This window comes from Micrasema longulum, unplaced genomic scaffold (genome assembly GCF_059751315.1).
Source record: "Micrasema longulum isolate JH-2025_06_02 unplaced genomic scaffold, ASM5975131v1 h1tg002930l, whole genome shotgun sequence".
Lineage (NCBI taxonomy): Eukaryota > Metazoa > Arthropoda > Insecta > Trichoptera > Brachycentridae > Micrasema > Micrasema longulum.
In genome coordinates this window covers 73,782-89,227 of record NW_028280048.1, presented here as the reverse complement: position 1 = coordinate 89,227, position 15,446 = coordinate 73,782, and the positions used below count along the sequence as shown (strand labels likewise).

At 29.4% G+C, this 15,446-nt stretch overlaps 1 protein-coding gene and 1 non-coding gene across 3 annotated transcripts in view; both read left to right on the top strand.

Moving 5' to 3' along the window:
- Positions 1-3,753: 3,753 nt before the first annotated feature.
- On the top strand, positions 3,754-3,915 carry LOC148271327 (U1 spliceosomal RNA). The gene has a single exon (XR_015825123.1). It is a non-coding gene; the product is annotated as a U1 spliceosomal RNA (small nuclear RNA).
- A 6,805-nt stretch (positions 3,916-10,720) lies between these two features.
- Positions 10,721-15,446, top strand: part of LOC148271326 (luciferin 4-monooxygenase-like) — a 42,835-nt gene continuing 38,109 nt past the window's right edge. For both annotated transcript variants that reach the window (XR_015825122.1, XM_088241525.1), the window contains exons 1-2: positions 10,721-11,009; positions 14,609-14,747. Coding sequence is in view for 1 of the 2 variants with exons in the window: in XM_088241525.1 (XP_088097651.1) it covers positions 14,631-14,747 (117 nt within the window). In the remaining variant the exon portion in view is untranslated. The remainder of the gene's footprint in view (positions 11,010-14,608; positions 14,748-15,446) is intronic.

Sequence of the window (15,446 nt, the reverse complement as noted above, 5' to 3'; positions counted from 1 at the left end):
TCAATATTAAGTCAGAAAAAATATAAATATAAATTGAAGCACCACTTAAAATGTAAGAAAAACATATCTATTATATTTCTGAAAAACCATTGTAAAATTGCTTTTTTGTTGCTGCATATCCCCATTCCAGAACGTCCCGACAAGACCCTAGCGAAATATGGCAACCCTAATCTAAAGTTTTTTTTTTATTTTTATTTATTTTTATTTATTTATAAAGCCTTACGGATTATTACATTCATTTTACATAGAATAATATATACATTTTTCAATCATACTCTGTTGTTCAAAATAATATTTTTTACGTCTTTTGAAAAGTTTGTCTGAGTCTTTTGTTTAGTTTTGTCTGGTAGTTTATTGTATAATTTCAGTCCCTGGTTCATTAGTCTTGATTTTCCTTGTCTTGTTTTAGAAAGCTGTATATGGTATTTGTCTGATATTCTCGTATTACGTCCATGTTGACTACACTTTTTTACAAGTTTTAGTTCTTCGTCAACAATTACATTAGTGGCTAATTTATGGATAATTTTTTAATGATTCTAGTTGAAAGAATTCAGTTATATTTAATTGCTTAGTTTGTTTTAAAAGTTCTCTAGTTGCAGTTAAATAGGAAAGGTTAATACTAACTTTAATATTTTATTTTGTTGTCTTTGTAGTCTGTTTATGTCATTTTGATATCCTGCTCCCCATAGTAGTTGCGTAAAACATATTTTAGTTTTTACATAGGCTTCATACATTAGAATTTTTTCCGTTTTTGGAACAAAATTTTTGATTTTTAAAAAAAGACTCGATAATGTCGCCACTTTGCTAATTAAATTGTTGATATGAATTGTCCATGTTAATTGTTTGTCTATTGTTAGTCCTAAGTATTTAACATGTTCAATTTCAGTAAGTTGTTCATTATTTATGTAAGCATCTACTTTATGACATTTTTTTCTAGATTCAAAATGTATATTGCTTTTTTTTCATTAAGTGTAAGTAAGTTTGTGTTTGTCCATTTAGTCAACATAGTTAGGTCTTTGTTTATGCCATTGTTTGTTAATACGTCTGTTTGATTTTTATAAAATAGTCCAATGTCGTCGGCATACATAATATTTTTTCCCTTGAAATTGTACAGTGACAAATCAAATATCAAACTTGCACTTAACAAATTCGTGCGTTAGGCCATCGAAGTAGTGTTCTCTAAAATATTTTTTGTGTCGGTTTCGATGTTCTGGCGATCGCGGCTCGATGCGTAGCAACGCCCGCCCGCGATAAATTGATGTTACTTTGTTGCACTTTGTTCTCCGCAGTTGTGCTCCATTACTCTGTGTCCTATGTACCACACTTCCGACACATCTGTAGATGCACAAAAAACGGCAAAAGAGAAAAACTTTAACAAAGACCGGCAAACTTTCGTAACAATGCAATGGCAAACAAAATAAATCATTTAAAGGGAGTTTTCAAAACTACTGTTTTAGCTGTGCGCTGTTTTTTTTTTGTTGTGGCTTTCAATGAAGTCTGTAGCCTGATAAAAAGCAAGGAAATCATGCTATACCAAATCTGCTATACCTAGCTTGTAGTGAGTACAACAGGCTACCGGAGTCCTATAGAACGTCAATAAATAACTGTATTCATTTAAAAAATTACTACTTGAAGAGGTACGTGGAGGGTGAAATTTAGTTTTAAGTTCTTTTTTCCCTTAAATATTTCGTTCTTGCAATTTGTAAATATATTTTTTTTACTATGGATTGTTTAAGGGATGGCAAGCAGATGTATGATTTCTTTAATATATTTGCTTGCTATCTTATTTAAGTTTTTATGTACATATTATTACTTGTTACTTTATTACTATTTGTTGCTGTATTATTATTGTAAACATACCTAAATGTAAATATTTTTCCGTCCCAAAATGAGTTTGTTGTAACTCCTGGGAGTACAAAAAAAAATTGTATGATTTAATAAATAAAAATAAATAAAAAAATACGGTTTTGCCGTAAATTCATAATCTCGTTCATTAAACGGCATTAAAATTTTTGCTGAAAACATACTGTAGAAATGAAATATTTATCATTAAAAAATATTGGAAAACGTGATTTCATGGAACAGCGTTAATAAAATTAATATTTGAATCAGTAACTTTGTGATTTTCCATGTTAAATAATAAATCTTTTTTTTTTATTTGTGTAAGTAAAATCACTACATCAATTCATTCTGGCGACCTGTTTCAGAAAACAACGCTTTCTTTCTTTGTTAAGGCTTCAAATAAAATGTATTTATTATTTATGTATTTTGTGTATTACTTCGTATTATGTTTATGTCTTATATCGATCTATCTTACATCCAGTGCGTTTGTCTACAATAATTAATTAACTAAATTAATTTACATACTTTTTTCAGAAAGTGAATTTCGAATTGGTCGAACTGTATTATAAAAATTCCTCTCCTCCTAAAATTCTAACTGTGCTCTTTTTTTCTTTTCTTATATATTATTTTATATCTTTTTTTTCTGTAGGAAATATATGTTCATTATATTTAACCGGTAGTATGTACCTACTATTTTTCATATTTTAGTTTTATTTTATATAAAGTCTGTTGTTTGTCCTAATAAAAATACTTTAAACATACCTACTTAAAATATTGCTGATAATACATTACCTCTTTGTAAATTGACTGCCTAAATAACAGAACGAACATAATGTTTTATTTATAACCTTTGTAATAATAAATACGTGACTAATTGAAATTGAACATGTTAAATATTTAGGATTAACAATAGATAGACCATTGACATGGACAACTCACATCAATAATATAATTAGCAAAAAAGCAACATTATCAAGTCTTTTTTCAAAAATCAAATACTTCTAATAAAAAATCATATGTATAAAGCCTATGTCAAATCTAAAATATGTTATATGCAACAACTATGGGGAACAGGAAATTAAAATGACATATGTAAACAGACTATAACGACAGCAAAATAGAATAAAGAACTCTTTAAATAAACGAAACAATTAAATTAATGATAATAAACTTTTCGAACTAGAATCTTTAAAATTGATACATAAGTTAGCCACTGATATCATTGTTGACATGAAAAAAATGTATTAATAATTCAAGAATATCAGAACAGATCATATACAATATTCCAAAACGAGACAAGTACAATCGATACTAATAAATCATGGACTGAAATTATATCATAAACTGGGTACCAGACAAAACTAAACAAAAGACTCAGACAAACTTTTGTAACAAATATTATTATCAACAATAGAGTATAAATTTAAAATTGAACATTAATTTTTGTATAAATGAATTTTACATTTTTTTTTTAAATAAATTATTTATAAAAAAAAGCGAAACCCTTATTATAGTGATAAGAGGTTTTATTTAAACTAATTAATAATATTAATATGTTACAGAAAAAATATTTTAAATAAGTCGGTACAAAAATTCGGTTAGTGCAGAACAATGCATGTCACAAACCGAGTCTATTTTTCTCAATTAAAATAATATCAAATGAGAAAGTAAAATCATATTTGTACAAAGCAAATAAAAAATACTAGTCTTGGCTCCACCAAATAAAAATAAATAAATTATATTGTATTACATGTATGTTACCTAGGGTCCATAAAGAAAAGGCGAATAAATTTCCTTCGATTTTTTTGATAGTTTGACTTTTCACCGCAAGATGTCACTAGAAGCGTTTGCATCGCGCTTGTGTTACGCAAACCAAGTTGATTATAAGCTGCCGAATGTTCTAAGCAAGGCATACTTACCTGGCGTAGGGGATACCGTGATCAACAAGGCGGTTCCCCCAGGGCGAGGCTCTTCCATTGCACTTCGGTTGGGCTGACCCTTGCGATTATCCCTAATGCGGATAACTCGGGCGCGTAATTTTTGGTAGTCGGGACTGCGTACGCGCTGTCCCGCTTTAAACTTATATCAATGCAGCTTTAGAGCCTGCACGCTGCCCCACGCGATATTGATTATATCTTCAATAAAATTTCATGACTGTCCGGGTTGCAGTTATGGCTACTGACCTATCTTCCCTATTTTTGTTTAAACGCCTCCTCTCGTTTGCGAGTGATTTTGGCTCTTAGAAACAACAATACGAAATTTAAAGAATATACGCTTCAGTGAACGACAAAATAAAACCCGTACCCTTAAAAAAATATAGTGTAACGTGAGGTAGTTAAAATCGGTATGAAAGAGTTATGTATGTGACAATAAAATTCTATTACCGTCTAAATTAAACGTAAACATAACATGAAATTTTGGGCCAAAAGTAAAGAGGGACATTCAATTAGATTTATTATTTAAATTTGTCAAATAATATTAAACAAATTCAAATATTTTTATTATTTGTCCTTAGGAATAATTTAGTCAGAAGTAAATAAGGATCCAAATCATTCTGGGCGAGTAAAAATTTTACGTTAAGAGAGAACGTATTCAATTCTTCACAAATATTTTGAAGGAATTCGCTTCTGTCATAGAGGGGACAGTCAAAGAACAAATGATCTGATGTCTCATCGTCATTTTCACAAAGACACATTGCTGACTTCCCTATTAGAAAGTGAAATTCTTCTTATTTTGTCCCCACCGACGTATTTATTGAAATCGGGTGAATTTGTTATCTAAACAACGACAAACCATCACGCTGTTTCCTGGGTTGGCAGAGATGATAGAACGCCACATCACTATCTTTGCATGCGAATCTCGCTTCCTCTATATGCATACGTCTTCTCATGCATGCGCGCCGATTATTCCGAATTAAAACATGTCCATCTTCAAGTATTTGCTGGATTTGGTCATGCCATGTTTTTCTCGGTCTTCTTCTATCTGCATCCATCAACATTAGCATTGTAAATAATTTTAGCCGTCCATTCGCTCTACATGTCCAAACCAACGCAGAGCGCCTTTCTTGATTTTGTCGATAATGCTTATCTCAGTCTTACGTAATGTACGGATCTCAACATTTGTGCATCTATCGTTCACAGTTTTACCACTCATTCGTCTGAGATATCTCATTTCGACAACATTCCGCCTACTTTCATCCGTGTTTTTCCAAGTCCATACTTCGCTCCCAATCAGATTCGGGACCAGGACTCTGTTGTAAACTGCTAATTTTGCTTCTTGCGACAAATATTTATTTGCCAAGGTTGATTTCACCCTCACCCTCCTTTCGATATCTTTCTCAGTAATTCATCTGTAGTAAACATACTTCCCAGATACACAAATTCCTCTACTTGTTTTAGTACAATTCTATGTGGTATCCGAATTCCACCGCCTCTTAGTGGACTGTTAGTAGATATTAATTCATTACCGCAAAAGTACAGAAAAAATATTTTAGAAATATTTAAAAATTGTCTAGGAAATAAATGAACTACTTTGAATATAAGAAAACACGTCACCATTTTAATTATACTGTACGAACTTTCCACTTTTTTTAGAAACACAAACTATAAATTTTCTAGTTGTGATTCGTGGTTTTGTATCAAAATGAGTTTTTTATATACAAAAGCGATAATAATGGCACATGTCCAATATTTACGTTTTTTTAAGGATGCAGAAATATTCCTTTCTTTTTTCAATCAACATACCAGTCTCGAAAATGTCTCGAGAGCGAGTCTGGTTATTCCATATATCGTGGGTATACAAGGAAAACCGGCTAGCTGCAAAAAGCCAGTTTTGCGTAAATTCAATTTTAAAGTTCGGTTGTTCATTAAAAATCAAGTTTTGTTTTTTTTTAATACTCATTGTTTATTATTCATGAAACATATTTTTATTTATGCATTACAGAATTTATATTAAATAAAAAGCAACAGAATTTTGAGAAAAAAAATAATCAAGTAAGATAAAAAAATAAAACCCGCATTTAGCTGATTTTTCTTGTGAAGAAATTTGAGCTGGTTGAGTTAGCCGGCGACATTGTCTAACTGAATTTGAGTTGTATCAAATTCAACACTGTCTTCATCTTCACATAAAGTATCTATCACATTAGCGGAAGTGGAAAGACTCTTGCACCAATGATGGAATTCTTCAGGAATGACTCCTGATTTGCATGACTTTAACAAGTCTTTTTTAACACAGTTATTCTCTGTAGTAAGGTTTCATTAAGGCAGATATTTTTACTTCAATGAAAACTAGCTAATCTCGTAGTTGTTTTTACTTGTAATAAAAACTTTGAATATAATATTGTTTTAGTAACGAAAACCAGACAAAGACACTTAACCGTTTTCCTTGTATATTCATTATTAAAAACATAAACTTCAATTGAAAAATAATCACTTGAAATCATTTAAGTGAATTTCTTTGTAAAGATTTGAGAAGAAATTCTATATATACGTTTTTACTCGCTCTACAATTGTGATTTTTTTATTTTTTTTAAATTTGAAGTTAATGGTATTCATTACTTAAATATGCCAAAAACGTAGTTAACCGGTTTTCTTTGTATACCCACGATATGTGGATTTACGAATACATATCACTCGTCTTTTATTTATATTATAAATTACAATAAAGCACCTAGTTTTTATTTTTTTTAATAATTAAATCCGCAAATAAAAACTCTTATTTCTTCATCAAAATTCTTACTTCTTGAAACATTTAAAACTAGATGCCACGTAGCTTTGTTTTTGGAAATAAAAATGTTAGTTTACCGATAGCACGGGTGTTTTAATACTCTCTTGTATAACAATGTTTTATTGTTGAGTTGTGCCACTGTTTATTCCCGGAGTGCGATGTATTGATATAATATAATGTATTGTATATACTTTTAAATAAATTAAATGAAAATAATTTTAGTTTATATGACAAAGTAAACTAAAAAAAGGGTCCAAATGCGTAAAACTAAACCCAGCAATAAATAATTTAATGCCTACAAGTCCATTGTCTTTTTTTAATAGACAATTAAACTGAGCTAAAAAAAATATTTTTATTTTCATATATCGTATTATCAGCGCTATGATTTTTTAAAGTTTTGTATTTTTAAAAAAAAACTCCGCGTATGACGTTAGATGTTCTCTGTCTGTTCTTCCGATTGGTTCGTTTACGGTTAGCAAACCGGATATCCTTCACAGCTCTCATATCATAAGTTGGTTCATATGACTTTCAAGTAACAATTTAATGTTCTAATTTTTACCGCGCGCAAGAAAACATTTTTGTTTCCAATTTCCCGTGGGGCTAAAGTTCCTCATTTAAATAAAAACTATTTGTTCTTATTTTATTTTATTAAAATATATTAAATAACGGCAAAGTTGATGCTTCAAATAAAAAATTTAATTTCACTGTTTTACCGTTTGTTTTAATTTATTTTTTAAAATTTTGCTGGCTAAAAAAACAGACACTCGAATTATTCTATGAAAATTCTACAAGAAACGAAAAAAAACATTAACTTTTTTCAAGCGAAACGAACTCCCAGTCTCCGTTCTACGATTTTTTTCCGGAGATCTACCGAATTTATCATTTATTGAATGAAAACGATCAAAAATAACATTGCCATACATGTTTCTAAAAATAACTCCATTTTAACTTTTAATATAATTGAGATTTGAAGCATATAAATTAATAATATTATGACTTTTTAAAAATGATTTTACGTAGAAATACGATACCACTAGTCACATCTATGAATGAAAAACATAACTAAAACAATCAATTTAGCCAATTCTCAAACCTTTTTAAGTGTTCTTCGTACAACTTCTATATACATTCAACAGGTGATTGATATTCGCCAAAATTCATCATTTTAAAATTGAATTCAAAATACATACATACAGAATAATACATTCTTGTAAAACCAACATTAAAAAAAATCAATGTTTACAAAACTCAGCTCTTAAATTAATTAACAGATCAGCTAGAATTGATAAGGAAGAGGTACCCGAACTTTTGTACTGACCGTAAATGCTGGCTCAAATTTGTTACTAAATATCGATTTGATAGTAACTACCAGAAAAGGTATATACATACACATAATACAAGGCTAGCACAACGTGAAGGCTCGTCAGTACCGAGGTTTGTAAACAAGTATGGCCAAAGAACACTTCATTTTACAATTCCTAAAATTTTCGATAAGATTCCTAAGCAGATCTTAAAAGAAAATGTTGACAAAACTTTTAAGAAAAAAATAATTAAATGGCTAATATGTAAAAAGGCTTTATATTGATTATCATTTTATGTTAACAGTCATCCATTTAAAATTTTGTAAATAAATTTTGTGTAAAAATACGTATGCTTTTAGTTCTTAATAAGGTGTATATTAATTTTTAAATTTACGTAATTTCTCTAACGTTTTTCTTTGTAAAGGAAAAATAAGAAACCTGCTGACAAGCCGGTTTCGCGGTTGAGTGGGTTTCATTATTTTTCCTTTTATATTTTTTGTTAATGTTTAACTTCTTAAATGAAAATATATTTTTTTTAAATATATATTTTAAAATTGTGTATGTAATAATAATAATAGTTATTTATGACCTATTGGCATTTGACAGGTCATAAATAACTATTATTATTATAATAGTTATTTATGACCTATTGGCATTTGTTTATTACAATAAAATCTTAACATCAAACTCTTGTAATTTGAGTTTCAAACAACCCCACTTGATCGTTTTACCGAAGGGGTTTTTTTTACAAAAACTACAGCATTTCATATTTTTGGGGTTTTTAGTGCCTGAAAAAAACACTATTGAAATAAAATTTATTTCTTGGCAAAAATATTACATTTTACTGTACCAACTTATGTTGTTTTTGTAACAAAAATAATTGTGACAGTTTTTAAAAATCTCTGGTCAAGGTACCGATTTATCTGATAGCTTTGCTTTTAGTAAACAAAAACGCTTAGTAAAAAATAACATTTAATTAGAGATAAGAAAGGAAAAGGACTAGAACTATGTGCATCGGGTGAAGTAAAGATTAAGTTCCTGAATAGTGCAACCTAATTATGGAAACAGTACAACAATATGCTCTGAAATACTTGAATCGGTACACCATATAAAATATTTGGGAATAATTATTGATAAATATTTTAAAAGGACTTAACACATACAATAATAACACAAAAAATAGAAAACTCTCCCATATCTTCAAGTCGGTACGCAACATCTTATCCCTAATTAAATTCAAACAACTATATTATATTTTATGTAACTCAAATTATAATTTATGGCATAATAGGATGGGGAGGCACGTATAAATCAATATTAAAACCTCTCGAATCTGCTCAAAAATATCTTATAAAAACAATTTAAAAAACCACTTTAAATACCCCAGCGTCAAGTTGTTCGAGGAACTCGATATATTAGATATAGGCAATTATATATATATCAAGAATAATTATGTTTGTGAAAGCAAATTATTAATAAAATTGTTACTGGATTTAGGCAGAGAAAAATCGGAAAATTTACTAAAACATATTATAAAATAGTAAATGGTATATACATTCTATAGCTTTATAATTAATTAACTAGTAGGTAGTCATGTTATTGTTAATTTTTGCATAAAAATATCTGCCTTAAAACAGGTTGTACCTAGTTAGGCAGACTAGACATAATCCATAGAAATCTATTACCTAAGTTTGTATGTAGTAAATAAATAAATTGTAATTTTTGTTATTAAACCATTATTATTATTATTAATATCCATCACCATATTTTGATGTACAAAGGACAACACACGATATGTTTTTAACCCAAAGAAAACATTCGAGCCTTTTTTAAAGTAAAGCAATCTAACAACAAAAATTAAACAGGTCCTAGAAATAAAAATGAAGGTAGATTTTCCATAGGATTTTAATTAGAAATAAAACGGCCACCCCCAAAGGGGTTAAATTTAGAAAAACGAAGGAGACTTCGTTAGCTATGAATCTATACAAATAAAGTGTTTTGAGAAGACTTATGAATTTCATAAATTCCAGACAAGTCTACGGTTCTGTGAAAACTTTCTGGCCAATACAATCCTGATTGATGTAGGTCTGTTCGTACCTGATAACTATCTTCGACAAAGACAGCATCGATTGTTTTACCTACCACGATGCAGAACCAACCTGCCAATGGTTATGCCGGTTGGTAGAGCAATCTTGCTACTTAATCGCATCGCCTCGGATGTCGACATATTTCACGACAGTGGGCCTTCCCTCAGGAAAGCACTTTATAACTTTTAATTTTTCTTTTTACATTTTGTTATATTATTTTAATAACATAACTATCTACTGTAATTTGTGATTTATTATTGTATTTTTAATGAATTGGGTCTTTTTTCTGTAATGTTCTAAATATCTAAATAAATTAAATAAATGAAATGGAATCCCAGCGTACGAGACTATGATCTTGACAGCGAGATCAAAAGCAGTAGAGATAAGAATAATTAAATATATCTATTTTAAAATATGATGTATTTATAAATTGATGGCAAATATTCTTCTCATTCTTCTTCCAAAAACAACATAAACGATAATATTTTACAAAAAAAGCAGGGGGTGATATATTTTTCAGTTTATTTCATTATAATAGAAGTATTCTGGGCCATAAAACAATGTTATTTGAGGAGAAGAAGTATGTTTAACAATGATGTCTTCAAAACAATACAAATTTTTCATTAATTTGTATGAGAAAACATTAAAATTTCAGCTATGCAATTTTTGTAAAAAAATCTTTAATCTGTTTTTCCGATTGTGCAAAATAGGCGCCAGTACTGCGTTGTATCGTATTGTGACTTGTGACGGCTTGCGTAGGTAGGCACCTACATATATTTGCTTATTGGCGTATGTCAAAATCATTTATCGAATTACATTTTGCGAGTTGCGAACAGCTTTGCCATACGCATCGTTATGGTCTGTCGTGTGTGCGCAATATCTAAAAATTATTTGATTAAAGCCATAATAATAACATAAAATAGTAAATTAATCATGATTTTGAAATTTCGTTCTGACAAAATGTGCCGTTTTCAATGAGTCGAATAATAACTGTTACGTAAACAAAAACAAGTCTTAAAGTGAATACTATTAGAATTCTTTATCAACAAATAAGGTGTGTATGATGTTTGTACATTACATTATACTTTATTATATTTATAATAGTTTAGCCGGTCGTTTTTTTTGCTTTTGTAATGATATGCTATGTCAAATTTAATCTTTAAATAACCCGTCAGATGACCGGTTATATTTATACAGTGTTTTATTCAATTACTATATACTTATATTATGGACTAAAAAATGTCGTTTTTAATGGTGAGTTAAAATACCAAGACCCAAAAATATTTATTTATGTACGACGAAGCGTTGTTTAATAATACCGTGTCATTATTTTTTTTAAATCAACTCAACCTCAACTTCCAAATTGAAAAAAGTTTTTCCTAAAAGGTGGAATATTCATTCAGATGAATCTTACCCACATCAATGGAGGTTTCAGTTATTTTACTTTACGCAAGGCAACAGTGAAAGTACTAACTTTCTTATACCTGAAAACCGTTTTAAAGACCATGGGTCTAAGACCCTACCTAAGATTAATGATAAGCGCAAAACCGATAGTAAGTATCGGTTTTGCGCTTATCATTAAACGAGTTACTCTTCTAAAATATTGATTTTTTCAATTTCGTATGTAGCGATTTTAATTCAATTTAACTCTACTTCTTTCACTGCGAGTTTGGGAAATTATATTGAGGGCCGTGTCGTATTTTTAACCTTTTTTTTGACCATATTGCAAACACGAAACGTAGCAAAAACTGTGTTTTGTTTCAAATTCAGTTACAAAAGTCTATTACATTAATTATATAAATTTTATCGAATAAACGTCGAATTCCGTTATTATTATCGTTATTTTTTTAATATCTTAACTCCGACGCCATTCATACGAGTCGTCAAAAGATAAGTTCCATAATCATGCATTAGTACCCCTTATTTAAAGGTTATTTACTACACCAATTAATCAAGTAACAATAAAAAGATTGTTATTAGGTAATACATTTGACAATTCCAATACCAAATTTCAAAATGGCAACACTACTTTCCTTTGATGCGAAAGAATGGCGCCAATGACAGCTGGTCATAAACCTTGTGAATGGCTAGACATCCATGTTCCCTACTCAAAAATGTTTTCCCTATTTGTTGCCAAAAATGTGTGTTATTAATTTATTTGTTATTCGATTGTTCATTAGATGTTTTAAAAATATAATTTATTTACTAATATTGATGTTTTTTGTTGATATTTCTTGATAAAACTCCATAGTTAATGATTATGATAAAATTATGAATAAACTTATTAATGAAACTTCTTGGTTTAGTTTTACTTTTTATTATTTTGACCAACGAGCGCTATCGCCTAAGTAGGCATCTTCAAGACTGGTGAATTGTTTACAACATTTACAGTTTTTATACTATTCTTAACATATTTTGGAGATAAAATCAAATAAGTATTTTAACAGGGGACAGAAATAAAAATATTTACAACTAGCTCGCTAAACAGTTCATTTTTGGGAGTTTTTGGACCGAAATTGGTACTAAGCTTTTATTATTTGAAAGGTGGGAAAAGAACACATGGCGAAATACAACAGATAAAGTTAGCACAATACTTGATTTTTGAATAGGAAGTTTACATACTTATAGATGAATGCTCATATATCACATTCTTATTAATGAATTAATTTTATCATAATCATTAATTTATTTACTGTTTAATTCATTTTAAATAACATTTGTTTATATATTCACTAACTTACTGTGGGTTTTTAGGCTGAACCCGTGTTGAGCCATAATAATTAACAAGATATATATAGTAACTCTGAATAAATTATAATAACATTTGATACAATAGATCACAAATTATATCAATAAGGAATAATAACCCGAAAAACGGAATAACATTAAAAATAGTCAAATATAATTTATACATAATATGTAATTACAAAATTATAGAATCATTGTAGAAAATAATACAAAAACATCATCATAATAATAATAAAAATAATATGTGAAAAAAAAACTCAGTGTAAATCCTTCTCCAATTACAAAAGTTGGGCCTCGATTGCAATGGAAAGTTAACATTTATCTTTTATTTTATCTACATATCAGAATATGCATACATATTTTCTTTTAAACATATTTAGTTATTTGTTACCGATGAAGATACATTAAATTTTTATGCAAATATACTCATTTTCGAAGATAACTCTGTTAACTTCCAATTGTAATCGGGGCTCTTGTCTTTTTTTTGGAAAGGAACAGTATTAAATTAACAAAATGCTAAACTTATACAAAATGTAATAAAATCTGGAATAAATGTAACTATACCGGCCTCATGGTGTAGTGGTCAGCGCGTTTGCCTACCATGCAAGAGGTCTCGGGTTCGATTCTCGACATGGTTGACATGAAATATTTATTTAAAAATGTGTTTTACACTAGAATATTTCATAGTGCATATTTCATATTTTTGGCGGCCTCCGTGGTGTAGTGGTCAAGACGCTTGACTCACGCGCGGAAGGTTCCGGGTTCGATTCCCGGTGAGAACACAAAAATTAAAATGTGATTTTTCTCAAGCCTGGTTGTTTTGTAATGTAATTCACCACTCTAATTGGGCCTCCTGCCCTGTTGTGGTGCAAAAAAAAATGAAATGAAATAGTCCCTGGACTGGTACCTTAAGTGAAAGACTGATTATCTTACCTTCATGTAACAAAAATGATCAAGATACACTGCGATTGGTGTACCAATGCAGTGCCCTATGCACCATTAGGTGCGGAAAGGGAATGATGATGATGATTATTTTTAAATTTAATATATTTAATAAATATAAAGGTGTCTAAAGTATAACTTAAAATTATTAGTATTTAATCATTTTAACAAATAACAGTTTGTACTGATATGTTAAAAAAAATCGAAACATCAATTTATATAAAAAGCGAATAAAGATAAAGAAAGAAAGCAGATACAATAAATTTTACCATAGAATCATAGTGGTGGCATCAATCTGTTGATTTCTCTAAAATTTTATTGTGCACGCGGAAATATTGATTGACACAACAGAGTATATAAGTAAAGGGTCATTTAATAAGAGTCATTGAATTAATGAACTTTAAACTTAAAATATAAAACAAATTTTATTTTACACAAAACGGATATTTTTATATCATGTTAAATAATATTTGATGTTTTGAAGATAATGTCGCTCAAATGTCCAGAACAGAGTTGTTTAATCCGAGATCCAATTTTCATTAATTCTCTCATTAGATGAGCAAAGTAGGGTAAAAAAATTTACTACCCTGGCAACACTAACAAAATTTCCATTTTGTTTCTTCGACAATCTGATAGATGGAAAAATAATTCAATTTTTAAGTAATATATTTGTTATATACACATTCATTTGCTAATCACACATGAAATGTGATTGCATCCTGTTTCTTTAAGATCCTAGCAGTATTTTTACACTTTAAAAGGACACAACACGGCATAGTTGAATTCAAATTAGGAGCTGCGTATTGAGCGACGTCTTTAAAGAAACTAATGGGTCAAAACGTAAACCTACTAATTTATGAGTAGTTGAGTCGCCTTCTGTTTGATGTGCGTATGCGGTTTCTGGACTAGTCTTAATTCTATGAATTATACATTATTTATTACTAATTCAATGTTCTTTTTTAGCTGCCAGTAAAATAAAGCCAAGATGTCCATAACCAGGGCTCCCAAAAATTTTGAATTTACCGGTAGTGAAGTTGACGAATTCCACTTGGGGAAAAAATGCCTGAAAATGATGAAAAAATACGCTCACAAAAATATGCAAGTAAGTCTACTACTAGGTTCTACTTCTACCATCACGCTATTTCCAGAGAGGCGAGTGGGTGGACCGCCACACACGTCTATCCTGGCATGCATTCCTAGCTTCTTCCACATCGATACGTCTTGTCATACCCTTGTGTACCTTTCGATTGTGTCTGCTTTTGACACGCCCTTGAGATTTTGGTTTATCTGATCATGCCACGCCTTTCTTGGTCATCCATGTCCTACGTTACCATTAATTCTCGCCATAAATATATATTTTAACATTTTTTTTATTTATAAATTTATTGCAAAAAATAATATACATACTTAAAAACAGGGAATCTATATAACACCAATTAATGTAAAATAAAAACGGAGTGTTCTCTGTTTATGATAGTCTCCATCTAACATGGCACAGCTTGTTCTAAGATGGAGATTATCTATCTTTAGAGCATAAGTAGTCATATACTAATAAAACAATAACATAAAAAAGGAAAACTAAAACTACCTAATTATAAATGCCTAACTAATCAAATGTAAGAAATTAAAAATCGTTATTATACAAATATAAAGTAAATATATGTGCCAAGAATACATGTGACTTAAACAAAAATAATATAGTATAATATATGATTAAACAAATATAAAGCAATGAATCACATAAAAATATAATTAATATGTGTACTTATTTTATAAAAAAACTACTTTTTTAAATGTGTTT